Raw genomic sequence first — 13,269 nt, 5'->3', positions numbered from 1 at the left:
TATTATATTATATTATTTACAATTTCCTTCCTCCGTTAGCTTCTCTGCTAATAGTTAGTCCAACTGATGGATGGCCTTCATCTGCCTTCCCATCCTCCGCTCGGCATCATGAATGATGGTCCAAAAATGTACTTCAAGTGCCAACAAACATGAAATTTGATTACCAAAACGCTCGCGTTTGGCTTTTAGCTTTCAGCTTTCAGCCAACCCACCCACCTAATGGCCCAATATGATTAATCGTAGCTGCATATGCAGCTGCATTCGGTTTTGAAAGCCACTAGTTAATCAGTTTCCCTGTCTTTTGTCCAGCGAAGCGTCGCGCCAGACTGTTTCTGCTAATTATGTTGTGACTGGAAATGGAATTCCCCCACTTCGCCCGCACAATGTGTGCGTTTTCTCACCATTCGGAGACGTTTGTCCACACAGCGAGAAAATATTACACATTACTGGGATTACCTACTTGACTAAATTATGATTGAGAACCTGACAAAAATGAATACAAACCAATTTTCCTTTTCCCCCAAAAAAGTAGTATTTACTGTTAGTATTTTGGTCATAAAAATGGAAATAATGATCCAAATATGGAATGTAATACCTTGTTGAGCTCGTAATTAAATTCCCAATCGATTGGCATTTAAACCTGAAAATTTTTAATTTTTGCCATTTTTCGAAAAAATCATGATGGTACCCCTTATAAAAAAAGCGAAAATTGGGTCAAAAATTAATTTTCCCAAATCGGTCGCAAAGTGCACTGATATTAATTATAAGGTCGTAAGCTGCACAAAACAGTGCCCCTTTTTGATTTGACCAGTTACAGCCAAAAATCCATAATAAAAAATCAAATTTTTACCAAAAATCAAAGTCTTGATTTTTCACCCAAAAAAAGTAGTATTTACTGTTAGTATTTTGGCCATAAAAATGGAAATAATGATCCAAATATGGTGTGTCGTACCTCGTTGAGCTCGTTTTTAAATTCCCAAACAATTGGCATTTAAACCTGAAAATTTTTAATTTTTGCCGTTTTTCGAAAAAATCATGATGGTACCCCTTACAAAAAAAGCGAAAATTGGGTCAAAATTTAATTTTGTCAAATCAGTCGGAAAGTGCACTGATATTAATTATAAGGTCGTAAGCTGCACAAAACAGTGCGCCTTTTTGATTTGGGACCATTTTTGACCAAGTTACAGCCAAAAATCCATAATAAAAAATCAAATTTTTACCAAAAATCAAAGTCTTGATTTTTCACCCAAAAAAAGTAGTATTTACTGCTAGTACTTTGGCCATAAAAATGGAAATAATGATCCAAATATGGTGTGTCGTACCTTGTTGAACTCGTTATTAAATTCCCAATCGATTGGCATTTAAACCTGAAAATTTTTAATTTTTGCCATTTTTCGAAAAAATCATGATGGTACCCCTTACAAAAAAAGCGAAAATTGGGTCAAAATTTAATTTTGTCAAATCAGTCGGGGAGTGCACTGATATTAATTATAAGGTCGTAAGCTGCACAAAACAGTGCGCCTTTTTGATTTGGGACCATTTTTGACCAAGTTACAGCGAAAAATCCATAATAAAAAATCCAATTTTTACCAAAAATTAAGATCTTGATTTTTCACCCAAAAAAAAATAGTATTTACTGTTAGTATTTTGGCCATAAAAATGGAAATAATGATCCAAATATGGTGTGTCGTACCTCGTTGAGCTCGTTTTTAAATTCCCAAACGATTGGCATTTAAACCTGAAAATTTTTAATTTTTGCCATTTTTCGAAAAAATCATGATGGTACCCCTTACAAAAAAAGCGAAAATTGGGTCAAAATTTAATTTTGTCAAATCAGTCGGAAAGTGCACTGATATTAATTATAAGGTCGTAAGCTGCACAAAACAGTGCGCCTTTTTGATTTGGGACCATTTTTGACCAAGTTACAGCCAAAAATCCATAATAAAAAATCAAATTTTTACCAAAAATCAAAGTCTTGATTTTTCACCCAAAAAAAGTAGTATTTACTGTTAGTATTTTGGCCATAAAAATGGAAATAATGATCCAAATATGGTGTGTCGTACCTCGTTGAGCTCGTTTTTAAATTCCCAAACAATTGGCATTTAAACCTGAAAATTTTTAATTTTTGCCGTTTTTCGAAAAAATCATGATGGTACCCCTTACAAAAAAAGCGAAAATTGGGTCAAAATTTAATTTTGTCAAATCAGTCGGAAAGTGCACTGATATTAATTATAAGGTCGTAAGCTGCACAAAACAGTGCGCCTTTTTGATTTGGGACCATTTTTGACCAAGTTACAGCCAAAAATCCATAATAAAAAATCAAATTTTTACCAAAAATCAAAGTCTTGATTTTTCACCCAAAAAAAGTAGTATTTACTGCTAGTACTTTGGCCATAAAAATGGAAATAATGATCCAAATATGGTGTGTCGTACCTTGTTGAACTCGTTATTAAATTCCCAATCGATTGGCATTTAAACCTGAAAATTTTTAATTTTTGCCATTTTTCGAAAAAATCATGATGGTACCCCTTACAAAAAAAGCGAAAATTGGGTCAAAATTTAATTTTGTCAAATCAGTCGGAAAGTGCACTGATATTAATTATAAGGTCGTAAGCTGCACAAAACAGTGCGCCTTTTTGATTTGGGACCATTTTTGACCAAGTTACAGCCAAAAATCCATAATAAAAAATCAAATTTTTACCAAAAATCAAAGTCTTGATTTTTCACCCAAAAAAAGTAGTATTTACTGTTAGTATTTTGGCCATAAAAATGGAAATAATGATCCAAATATGGTGTGTCGTACCTCGTTGAGCTCGTTTTTAAATTCCCAAACAATTGGCATTTAAACCTGAAAATTTTTAATTTTTGCCGTTTTTCGAAAAAATCATGATGGTACCCCTTACAAAAAAAGCGAAAATTGGGTCAAAATTTAATTTTGTCAAATCAGTCGGAAAGTGCACTGATATTAAATATATGGTCGTAAGCTGCACAAAACAGTGCGCCTTTTTGATTTGGGACCATTTTTAACCAAGTTACAGCCAAAAATCCATAATAAAAAATAAAAATTTTCACCCAAAAAAAAGTAGTATTTACTGTTAGTATTTTGGTCATAAAAATGCACCAAAAATGTATTCATCGATGTATTTATTTCTAATACAATTTCTTTCAGTGCACCCATGCTGTGGTGACAAATGCAATAAAGAGCCAAGGCGAGAAGCTCTCGCTGACGAGGGTTGGGAAATGCGGGGGCTTACTGTTGCCAGTTTGATTAATGACGGCGATTCTCGGCGACTCCGATTCCGAGTCCTTTGACAGTGACCCCCGGTCGGCCACTTTATTATGGCGAGAGGAACTATGTTGTCTGCCCAGGCGGCCATAAAACATCTTCGCTGGGCCATTTTAAATCAGAAAGAGATAGAGAGACAACAGCGCCCCCTGGCGGCGGTTGGGAATCAATCAGGGGAGGCGAAAAGGGGGCGGAAAGGGGGCGTGACCCGAGTGCAGCCCCACTGTCATCAATGTTTACGACTGGCCATAATGACGAAACACTGGGAAAAGGAGGAGATTGGCATGGCATAATCAAAAGGACACGCAGCCTCATCAAGTTTCTTTCGCTTTTTTCGCATTTCGCATTTTCGGGGGCTTCCCCTTTGTTGTTCGGCGCGGCCATTGTTGTTGCGAACAATGCGTGAAAATAAAATAAGCGATAATGAGAGCGTTCATATCCATGTGCCGACAGCAAATTGTCCAGAAACTCAAAAAGGCAACAAGCCGTCGAAGCCATAAAACGGTCAGCAAACAGCAAAAACCCCAAAAACCCCATAAAGATTGTTAAACCAAAGGGAAAAATGAAAGGGAGAACCAAGAAATCAAGAAAAGGTTTAAGCTCTAGATTTTGCCGAAGGTCATCAAATTATGGGAAATGCGCCAGATGGTTGGAACGTTTTTTCCTCGGACAAAAAAGGATTTTTTTGGTAGCAAACCAAGTTTTGAATAATTATTCGATAACCGCGCAAATTTTAAATATTCTTGGAGCTGCCAGACTGCGCGATTTTGTTAGATGATAAGTGAATGTTAATAACGGAGCTGTTAGTAACATGTAACGTTAGCCCAAGTTATATCGATATATCGAACGAAGCCACTTTCAAAAAATTAAAGCTCAAATTTATATAAAGTTACAAAATTTAGATTTTAAGACGATTTGATACAATTTTTTGGATTCACATTCAATTTGTTCGCTGGAATTTTAGTTCCGTCTTAAAAACGATCGATTGGCTCGCCTTTCGTCGCACCAACGTCTTGCTGACCCTGGAAAAACTTCGATGCTTCGGCTTTTGCATGGATTGCCTCAAACGACTCTTTAAAAAAAGGAAACGTATTACTTTCAAATTTAATTGACATATTCACTCTCAGTTCAACTAAAAAATTTGTACAAAAAACGGTATCCTTTGTATAAAAAACTTAAAAAGAGTATGTAAGTTGAAATATTTGAAAATTATTTACTGAACTGAGAGGTAAATTAAACAAAAACCAATTGTAATACTAACGCGTGTGGTATGATAGCTTGGTTTTTTCACTGCGGGCTTAGCTCGGCCCATTTTGTAAAATTTTTCGTTTTCAAAAAGTAAAACTATATTTTTCGAAATATTTGGTGTTACTTGTTCGGCTCGTGGAAGTATGCTGAATATTTACCGAGCTCGTTCGTTTGATATTTCCCAACAAGGCCAACTTGATCCAGCTTTTTGTGATTTTTCAGAAAACAATCTAGAAATACTTCCCCTGATAAATACAAGTATAATATTCAAGTGGGTTCGAAAGTTGGTTAAAAAAAATTCCAATAAATTTGTTGGCTATCAAAAAATGTACAAAAATATCTTGAGACTTTACAAAACGATTTGCGTAAGATTTAATAGAAGAACGAGAGATGTTAGTGGTAAATGCGAGGGGCTGGTGCATCGGGAGCTGCAGGGACTACATGAAGTCGTCCGACTCGTTGCCCGCATCGTAGTTGGTGCGCATATTCTCGCTCTTCTGCAGCGAGGCGTAGCTGCGCAGCTCGGCCTCCAGCTCCCGCTGCTTGGCGGCCTCCTTCTCCTGGTCGCGTCGCTCGCGCTGCAGCTTCTTCTGATCCTGCCGCTCGGCGGCATCGCGTGCCTCGCGCAGCCCCCGGAAATCGGGGTGCTCCTCCTCCGTCTTGGTCTTGTTCAGCCGATTGACAATCTCGTTGATGCGCTTCTCCAAACGGATGCGACGCACCGCCTTCTCGTTGTGATAGGCCACCTGGCCGGGCTCCATGTCCGGTGTCTTCTTCAGGTTCTCCCACATGGTGTAGACCACCTCCAAATTGTTCACCTTGTTGCCCTGGATGCTGTTCGCCTTGCACAGCTGGGCGGCGTCCACCAAGACATCGCTGGGTATGTCGTCGATGGTCTGGCCCTTGCGGAGTCTCAGATAAACGTGGGCCGAGGAGAGATCGTGGACGTGGAACCACACGTCCTCCGGCCAGCCCCATCGGATGAGCTCCTCGTTCTCGTGCTTGTCGCGACCCATGTAGAGCATCGCCGGCGGCTGGACGACGCTGCTCTTGAAGTAGAAAACCATTTTGTGTGGCAACTGGGAATTTAAAGTGCTAAACTGGTGGCCACCTGCTCCTCTGCTTTTTCTAACTAGCTGATTTTGGTTTCTTTTCAGCTGCGCCTGTTGTCCTGGTCACCTCCTGCACCTAAGTGGGTTAAAAAGTATTTTAATAAGTCCGCTTATGGTATAAAATTAAGGTTTTTTAATTTTAAGCTATTTTATTTACAGCCGGTGTGTTCGATAGCGATAGCCGATAGGTGAGTTAATCGATGGAATGGCCACCTCCAGTTCAGTATGACCATCTCGCGTTTGGCGTAAAAAATAAAACTAAAAAGCTTAGTGTTCTAAAAACTAATTTTTAATTTAAAAAAATTAAAATAAAAAATGCCTCTGACGCGGGAAACCGCCCGTGAGCTCTGCCGCACCTGCCTGCTGCCATTAAACAGGGAGCTGCAGCTCCAGCAATTGCAGGAGGAGATTCCCATTCCCATTAGCCAGGAGCTGCGGCAGTTGCTCCACATGGATCTCGACCAGGATGAGGAGGATCTGCCCCAGGAACTCTGCCTGGAGTGCCGCCTGCTGGTCGAGAACTTCGAGCGGTTTCGCCGGAAGGCAGAGGATTCCAGGAGGCAGCTGGAGGAGATGCTGAAAAGGGAGCAGGATGCAAAGGAACCCACTTTTGAGGTGGTCTACGAGGAGGGGCAGGCGGACGAGGGTTCCCTGCACAGCCTGGAGCCCCCCGAACCGGAGCCCGATCCAGATCCCATTGCCAGGACCAGGAGAACCACCGCGAGGAACACCCTAAAGTGCAGCCTGTGCCGGCACAGCTTCGCCCACCAGATTACCCTGGCTGCGCATGTGCGCAAGGTGCACGAGGGCAGCAAGCGGCCCTACCAGTGCGACCAGTGCGACAAGGCCTACAGCTTCATGGGCGGCCTGTATACGCACATTCGGGAGGTGCATGCGCCGCAGGAGCGGCGGCATCCCTGCGATCAACCTGGATGCGAGCGAATCTACACCAGCCGCATTGCCATGCAGAAGCACAAAAGGCTGAAGCATTCACCACGCGGCAGGGATGCCCTCAGGAAGTTCATCTGCGAACAGTGCGGCGCCAGCTTCAATCAGTCGGCGAATCTCAAGTTTCATCTGAAGACCAAGCATCCCACCGAGGACGAGGTTTCCTCCGCCGCCGGCGAGCGGCACTTTTGCGAGATCTGCCAGAAGGAGTTCCACTCGCGCTACACCCTCAAGTATCACACGCTGCAGCAGCACGAGGTTAGCCAGGCGGAGCTGCCGCACGAGTGCCAGGTGTGCGGCCGCCGGATGGCCAAGAAGTTCATGCTGCTGCAGCACATGCTCAAGCACTCCAGCGAAAAGCTGCCCTGCGAGCACTGCGGCCGGCCATTCGCCCGCCGCTTCGAGCTGGAGGCCCACGTCCAGGCGGTGCACCTCAAGCTCAAGCCCTTCGCCTGTGGCCACTGCCCCGAGAGCTTCGCCTCGCGGAAGACGTTGCGCCACCACGAGTATATCCACACCGGCGAGAAGCCCTACGTCTGCGGCACCTGCGGCCAGGCCTTCCGCCAGCAGACGTGCCTCAAGAACCACCGCAAGGTGCATGATAAATCGTCTTAGTCTTAGTCTTTGTATAATAAACTTAAGTAGCTTTAGTGACCAAGTAAAATTGTCAATTACACGGATTTCGAGGCTTGTGCATCGGGTGGCTGCTGCTCCCGTTCGATGTAGGCGGGCAGATCCTCCAGCGGACGGTAGTACAAGTGCACCGCCTGCGAACCGGCCATCATGGAGGCCAGGGCGCAGCCCAGGAACTTCATGTACTGGCCCCACGAGACGCCGGCGGGCATGTTTTTAACTAGTTTGAGCTGCCTGCGTTGCGCGCCTGCAGATGCTGCTGCTCCTCCACGTAGTTCTTGGCCTGGCGACGCTTGAAAGTGCGATCTGCAGGAAGGGATTTCGAGATTATTGCCAGGAAAAGCTAAGCAAACCAGGGGATCCTCACAGAAATTCGTCTCGCCCACCGTCCACTTGATCATGGAGAACTCCAGGCCGGCGCCCAGCAGGAAGAAGAGCGGCAGGAAGCGGTACACGCCGAAGCGCCTCTTTCCGGGCCAACTGTCCAGCAGGCGACGCACGGAGCCGCTGTACGCCGAACTCATGTGTTATGTAATTCCGTGTGCTTGCCGCCCTCTTTTTTGGGCGAAATTCAGAGGTGCCGTGTGTGTGGGATGCCTGGCTCACATGTGTGCGTTGCTCCTCGAAGAGGTTTCAAACAGAAACCTTTAGTTTGTCGCCTTGTTATTTGTTATTTGTCTGAAATCCAAAGCAACTCCAGTTGCCTCGCGTTTCGAATTCCATTCGGTCCTCAGCAGTCAGCTGTTCAATTAGAGATGGAACTCGGAATTAGTGGAATATGAAGTTAGTGATGGACTCACGAAATGGCAATCACTAGAAAATATTGCAGATGTAAAAGAGCCCTCCTTTGTTTTTGTAAAGAATTAAGATATATATTTGTTTTTTTTTTTGTATGTTTTATTATTAGTGTTTTTTTTGTAATTTATATGGATGGACTCACGAAGTGTCAATCACTAGAAAATATCGCAAGTGTGTAAGTGCCCGCCTTTATTTTTTGTGAAAAATTAAAATATATATTTCTGTTTTTTTGTATGTTTTATTATTAATGTTTTTTTTTAATTTATATAATTATTAACTGTGACTAGCGACTTAATCTATAAGTATGCTACATGCTTGTAGCGCTGGGATAAAAACAAACAAATAAATGGTAAATATTAATAACATAAACATATTATCTTTTTATAAAATATTTACAACAAAAATATATTCCTCATCCCCTCGTGAGTGCGGGAGTAGCCACCCCTCACGCTGTCATCTCCAATAGCTCATCCCTAAAATTGAGTTGCGAAAAAAACACGAAGTAAACAAATTAGAGCCGAACTATGATACACAGCCTGTTTATCGTGAACAGCGGCGGGTAAGCCATCCAAATAGACTTCCCAGATAACCCATATAACACCTGGACCTCCCCCAATCAGCGAGGTCTTCCTGGAGAAGCACTGGCGCTCGGTGGTCTCGCGATCCGTGTGCGAATACTTCCTCGACGCCCAGCGAACGGCTCCATATGTAAGCCATGTTCTGCCACGTTTGCAGCTATAAAGTATATATGTTTAAATTCCAGGATGTGCCACCGGTGATTGCCACGCCCCACTACTACCTGATCACGGTGCAAAGGGATGCGGTGTCCCTGGTGGCCGCCTGCAAGCAGGAGGTGCCGCCGCTGTTCGTCATCGAGTTCCTGCATCGCGTGGTGGACACCTTCCAGGACTATTTCGGCGACTGCTCCGAGTCGGTGATCAAGGACAACTATGTGGTGGTCTACGAGCTGTTGGATGAGATGCTGGACAATGGCTTTCCGCTGGCCACCGAGAGCAACATCCTCAAGGAGCTGATCAAGCCGCCGAACATTCTGCGCACCATTGCCAACACGGTGACGGGCAAGAGCAAGTTAGTGCTCCTCCTCCTTCTTGAGAAATAATCCTTAATAATCTCTGTTTTATATCCCATTCCCAGTGTAAGCACCACCTTGCCATCGGGACAGCTTTCGGCGATTCCCTGGCGGCGGAGCGGCGTGCGTTACACCAACAACGAGGCCTACTTCGATGTCATCGAGGAGGTGGACGCCATTATAGACAAGTCGGGCTCCACGGTCTTTGCGGAGATCCAGGGATATGTAGGGATTAAATATCTAAATTTGTAGAACCTAAAATAACAGCTTTACTTTCTACAGATCGACTGCTGCATCAAGCTATCCGGGATGCCTGATCTCACGCTGTCCTTCATGAATCCTCGCCTCTTCGACGACGTCTCCTTCCATCCCTGCGTGCGCTTCAAGCGCTGGGAGGCGGAGCGCCTGCTCTCCTTCATTCCGCCCGACGGCAACTTTCGCCTGATGTCGTATCACATTAGCTCCCAGTCGGTGGTGGCCATACCTATTTACATTCGGCACAATTTCTCCATCAAAACGGGTGAACAGGGACGGCTGGATCTGACAATTGGACCGCGGAACACGCTCGGTCGCACCGTGGACAAGGTGAAGCTGGAGCTGACCATGCCGCGATGCGTGCTCAATTGCCTGCTGACGCCGAATCAGGGCAAGTACACCTTCGATTCGGTAAGCAAGACGCTGTCCTGGGACGTGGGACGCATCGATGTGTCCAAGCTGCCAAATATTCGGGGATCGGTAAGGGAAATATATTGATTTAAAGAGAAATCTAAGGACTAACTATCACTATTCACCCCAAACTAGGTCTCCATTACGCCCGGCACCACCAATATAGATGCCAATCCGTCCGTGAATGTTCAGTTCCAGATCTCCCAGCTGGCCGTCTCCGGGCTGAAGGTGAATCGCCTGGATATGTACGGCGAGAAGTACAAGCCCTTCAAGGGCGTCAAATACCTGACCAAGGCGGGCAAGTTCCAGGTGCGGATGTAGACGAGGAGCATCGAATCTAAATCCAGCTTTAATTAAGTGCTAGCGTTAAGTGTATTCCACTGTTTTATGTCATTCGTCCCCTTTCTCTCTCTATCTCATCTGTATATCTATATTAACCACCTATCTATTATCTATATCTACCCATAAAAGTTAAACTCCAATTGTAGAACGCCCTGTAGTCGTTGTTCTTGGGCGGCGACGCCATGTTCGAAGAGTAGGAATGCGAGAATCGATGGGGAATCGACTCCACCTCCACTTCCACTTCACTCCAAGGCACTCTTGAGTCACTCCACTCGATTCCGCTGCGCCTGGCAACAGCAGCAGCAGCAACAGCCGAGGAAACCAATAAATTTAAATGAAAATGCAAAACTTGATTTTGCAGCCAGGCCAACGCATTTAGCATACGAATAGTATGTACCCGTACATTTGTTTATAAATGTGTGTGAGCAATGGAGTGGCGAGTGGAGTTTCGATGAGTGGGGAAAATACAGAATAGGGAATATTATAAACTAAAAAAAATATTATAAATCAAAATGCAAATTATTATAAATTATAATAAATTTTATAAACTAAAATAAATATTACAAATTAAAATAGATCGTTCTCTGACCAGAATAAGAAAATATTTCAAATTCAAATAATGGAATTAAGTCAAATAATATTATATTTATAAATATTTTTAAAGTAATTAATTAATTGATGTTTGCTTTTGGAATATTACATTTGTATTATTTTTAATTTATTTTAAAACAATAATTTAATATCTCAATCTCAAGTTACCAATCCAATAACTGGAGGCTCCACTGTTGCTGCTGGCTCGTTATCTCCTTATACAACCTTAGCTGCATTTTTGTCTGTGGCCGAGAGACAACCGGCAACCGGTTTGCCCCCTGCCACGCCCCCCTCAACCCACTGCAACGGCTTCTAGGCTTCTTGGCTTTTGGTTTTGGTTTTGGGCGCGGCGTGCAACGGTAGCCAACAAGCGCCACCGAAAGGCGAATATGCGAAGGCGACCATGGCTAGACATGTTATACACACGAGCACAGAGATCGGGTCCAAAAAGCCAAGTCCGCGGCCCAAACGGATCGAGAAAATAACTCAGGTTTCGCGTCCAGCTCGCGAGTCATTTTTCAATCGTGGGAAACACTCGTTAAAAGCCAAGCAGAGTTATTTCAAAAAGAGAGACAAGAGAAAAGGGAGTAAAAAAAAAGGGAAGAAAAAAAATCGAAAATCGAAAATCCAGAGTCCAGAGTACCATTATTCCAATGCGAGGCGTTTTTAAACGCTCATTAACAGCGGGCGACCCGAGTTCGTTGCCTAAGTCTTTCGTTTTGCCCTCCTAGGGCTTCCCCATATCGCCGTCTCTCTCGCTCCCTCCAGAGCATGGAAATCGTTTGGCATTTAAACCCCGTAATTGATAGCGCATTGCAAGCGGTTCGATTGTACATTTTTCCATCTTATTTGCATTTCCCATCGCCCGAGGGAATGCAGTTTAAAATCAAGAACTATAGGGTAGCACCAAAGGGTCGAGTATATAAAATATAAAAAAAAATCAAAATAAATGGGGTGCTTATTAAAAGTTAAAAATAGATACCATACTTTAATTCAGAGTTATAAACTGATTTTCTTTAGTTAAATAAAAAAACTCCTAACGAGGTAAAATAAACTAGTGACGATCGCACCTGCAACACCGAAAATTTCTGATATTAACATTTGAGTCGGAAAATAATTTATTAAATTTTTAATTTGATATAATATTTCTTAGCTAACTTCCCCATAAGCCCAGGGTACTAAGAGTAATATTAAAAATTCCCCCGGGGGGAATGTTAATTGGCTTTGGAATTGCTGCAGTTCATGAACAGATTTGTAGCACCTGAATGTATTTTTTAATGAGCCCCTTCGATGAGGTGTCGATGAAGCCCCATAAATTTCCGCTTTGAGCGAGAATGTGCACGTGATTTCGTGCCCTCATACTTGTTTTCCAATCGATTCGAAATCCTGTTCGTCCAATAAGCATTAAATGGCTTTTATTTAGCTTCTGTTTGGTAATGCCCGTATGCTCCAGTAAAGTTTGACTATTAACGCCATGCTAAGTGGTTTTAAATGCATGCAAATGCAGCACTGCATTTGATCTACTTTTTTAAAGTATAAATGTTTGAACAGCCCGGGCTTTAATTTTAGAGTAAATTGAAAAATGCTCTTTCGTGAGTTTTATTATAAACGATCTGTTTGCGTATCGTGAGTTTGTGATAATACTTAGTTAGGTATAGTTGAATTTGAATAATGGGGGAGGAAAAAGTCGGGTACATCAGGGAATTTCTCAGAAGTCTTTCAGTTTTAAATGCATATTGTTCAACTTACCAAAAAGAAATTCTTAACTTTAACTTGATTAAAATTTAAAATACCTTTCTAACTAGATTATAATTTAAGCGTATTTAAAAACATTTACCAAATGTAATATTTAAATTTGTTTGTGATATTATTTTTGTAATCTTTTATATTTCCCTAACTTTATATTTTATATATTATATGGCACAATGAAGCTAATGGAGCCTTTGGCCCCAAATAATGCGAGTGAAAGACAAGCAACAAGCATTTGTCATTAGCGCAACAAGGCTGCCAGCCCCCCTTTTGTTCCCCTGAAAAATAAGACAGGGGCGGCGGATGGGAGGCTGGGAGGGGTAAACTGTAGCAGGTCGTGTAATTGCATTCGCTGTTCGATAATAATTTATGCAACTTGTCGCCGCTGCACTAAGCAAATGTTTAAACTCTGCTTGTTCGCAGTGTTTGCCTTGCTTTGTGCTCAGTGCTTTTTGCCTTTGTTTGTTTGTTTGTTTGCTTTGATTGCTGTTTGCCCAACTTTGCGAAAGGTGTTGAATGCCGGCCGCGCCAATTGTATCGTCCCACATGATTTCAAAACTGTGGTTTATATATAAGTCGGAAAAACTGAAAACCAGAGCACGAACCCCCCATAGAATGTCTATTGAGCATTCTCGCCTGGTCGTCTGGCCGGCTAATTAGAAGCGCTGATTGTCTCCGCAAGAAAATCGGGGGGAAGTGGCTGGAAAATGGAAAACAGATCGACACTAATGGGTGGACTCGATCAAGTTTACCCTAGTTATATATTTAAAATAGATTTCTAAAATAAAATTAAGCAGACTTATGTG

General features: G+C 42.8%; 5 protein-coding genes across 5 annotated transcripts; 2 read left to right on the top strand and 3 right to left on the bottom strand.

The window, feature by feature from the left end:
- Positions 1 to 4,875: 4,875 nt before the first annotated feature.
- LOC108068149 (coiled-coil domain-containing protein 25) lies at positions 4,876 to 5,858 on the bottom strand. The gene is made up of 2 exons (XM_044395178.2): positions 5,804 to 5,858; positions 4,876 to 5,722 (listed from the first exon to the last, which is right to left on the bottom strand). The coding sequence occupies exon 2, from the start codon at positions 5,599 to 5,601 to the stop codon at positions 4,972 to 4,974; it is 630 nt and encodes a 209-aa protein (XP_044251113.1). The 5' UTR covers positions 5,602 to 5,722; positions 5,804 to 5,858; the 3' UTR covers positions 4,876 to 4,971.
- Positions 5,858 to 7,258, top strand: LOC108068146 (zinc finger protein 664). The gene has a single exon (XM_017157561.3). The coding sequence runs from the start codon at positions 5,962 to 5,964 to the stop codon at positions 7,207 to 7,209; it is 1,248 nt and encodes a 415-aa protein (XP_017013050.2). The 5' UTR covers positions 5,858 to 5,961; the 3' UTR covers positions 7,210 to 7,258.
- Positions 7,236 to 7,439, bottom strand: sloth2 (sloth 2). Its single transcript, XM_017157563.3, has one exon. It carries the CDS (start codon positions 7,437 to 7,439, stop codon positions 7,266 to 7,268), a length of 174 nt encoding a protein of 57 aa, XP_017013052.2. The 3' UTR covers positions 7,236 to 7,265.
- On the bottom strand, positions 7,392 to 7,970 carry sloth1 (sloth 1). The gene is made up of 2 exons (XM_017157562.3): positions 7,595 to 7,970; positions 7,392 to 7,533 (listed from the first exon to the last, which is right to left on the bottom strand). The coding sequence occupies exons 1-2, from the start codon at positions 7,749 to 7,751 to the stop codon at positions 7,448 to 7,450; spliced, it is 243 nt and encodes an 80-aa protein (XP_017013051.1). The 5' UTR covers positions 7,752 to 7,970; the 3' UTR covers positions 7,392 to 7,447.
- A 488-nt stretch (positions 7,971 to 8,458) lies between these two features.
- On the top strand, positions 8,459 to 10,271 carry cm (AP-3 complex subunit carmine). Its single transcript, XM_017157570.3, has 6 exons — positions 8,459 to 8,584; positions 8,646 to 8,733; positions 8,789 to 9,114; positions 9,181 to 9,340; positions 9,398 to 9,850; positions 9,917 to 10,271. The coding sequence occupies exons 1-6, from the start codon at positions 8,550 to 8,552 to the stop codon at positions 10,100 to 10,102; spliced, it is 1,248 nt and encodes a 415-aa protein (XP_017013059.1). The 5' UTR covers positions 8,459 to 8,549; the 3' UTR covers positions 10,103 to 10,271.
- Positions 10,272 to 13,269: the final 2,998 nt, after the last annotated feature.

This window comes from Drosophila takahashii, chromosome X, assembly GCF_030179915.1.
Source record: "Drosophila takahashii strain IR98-3 E-12201 chromosome X, DtakHiC1v2, whole genome shotgun sequence".
NCBI lineage: Eukaryota > Metazoa > Arthropoda > Insecta > Diptera > Drosophilidae > Drosophila > Drosophila takahashii.
The sequence above is the reverse complement of the archived record's forward strand: the minus strand, read 5'-3'. Positions and strand labels throughout refer to the sequence as shown.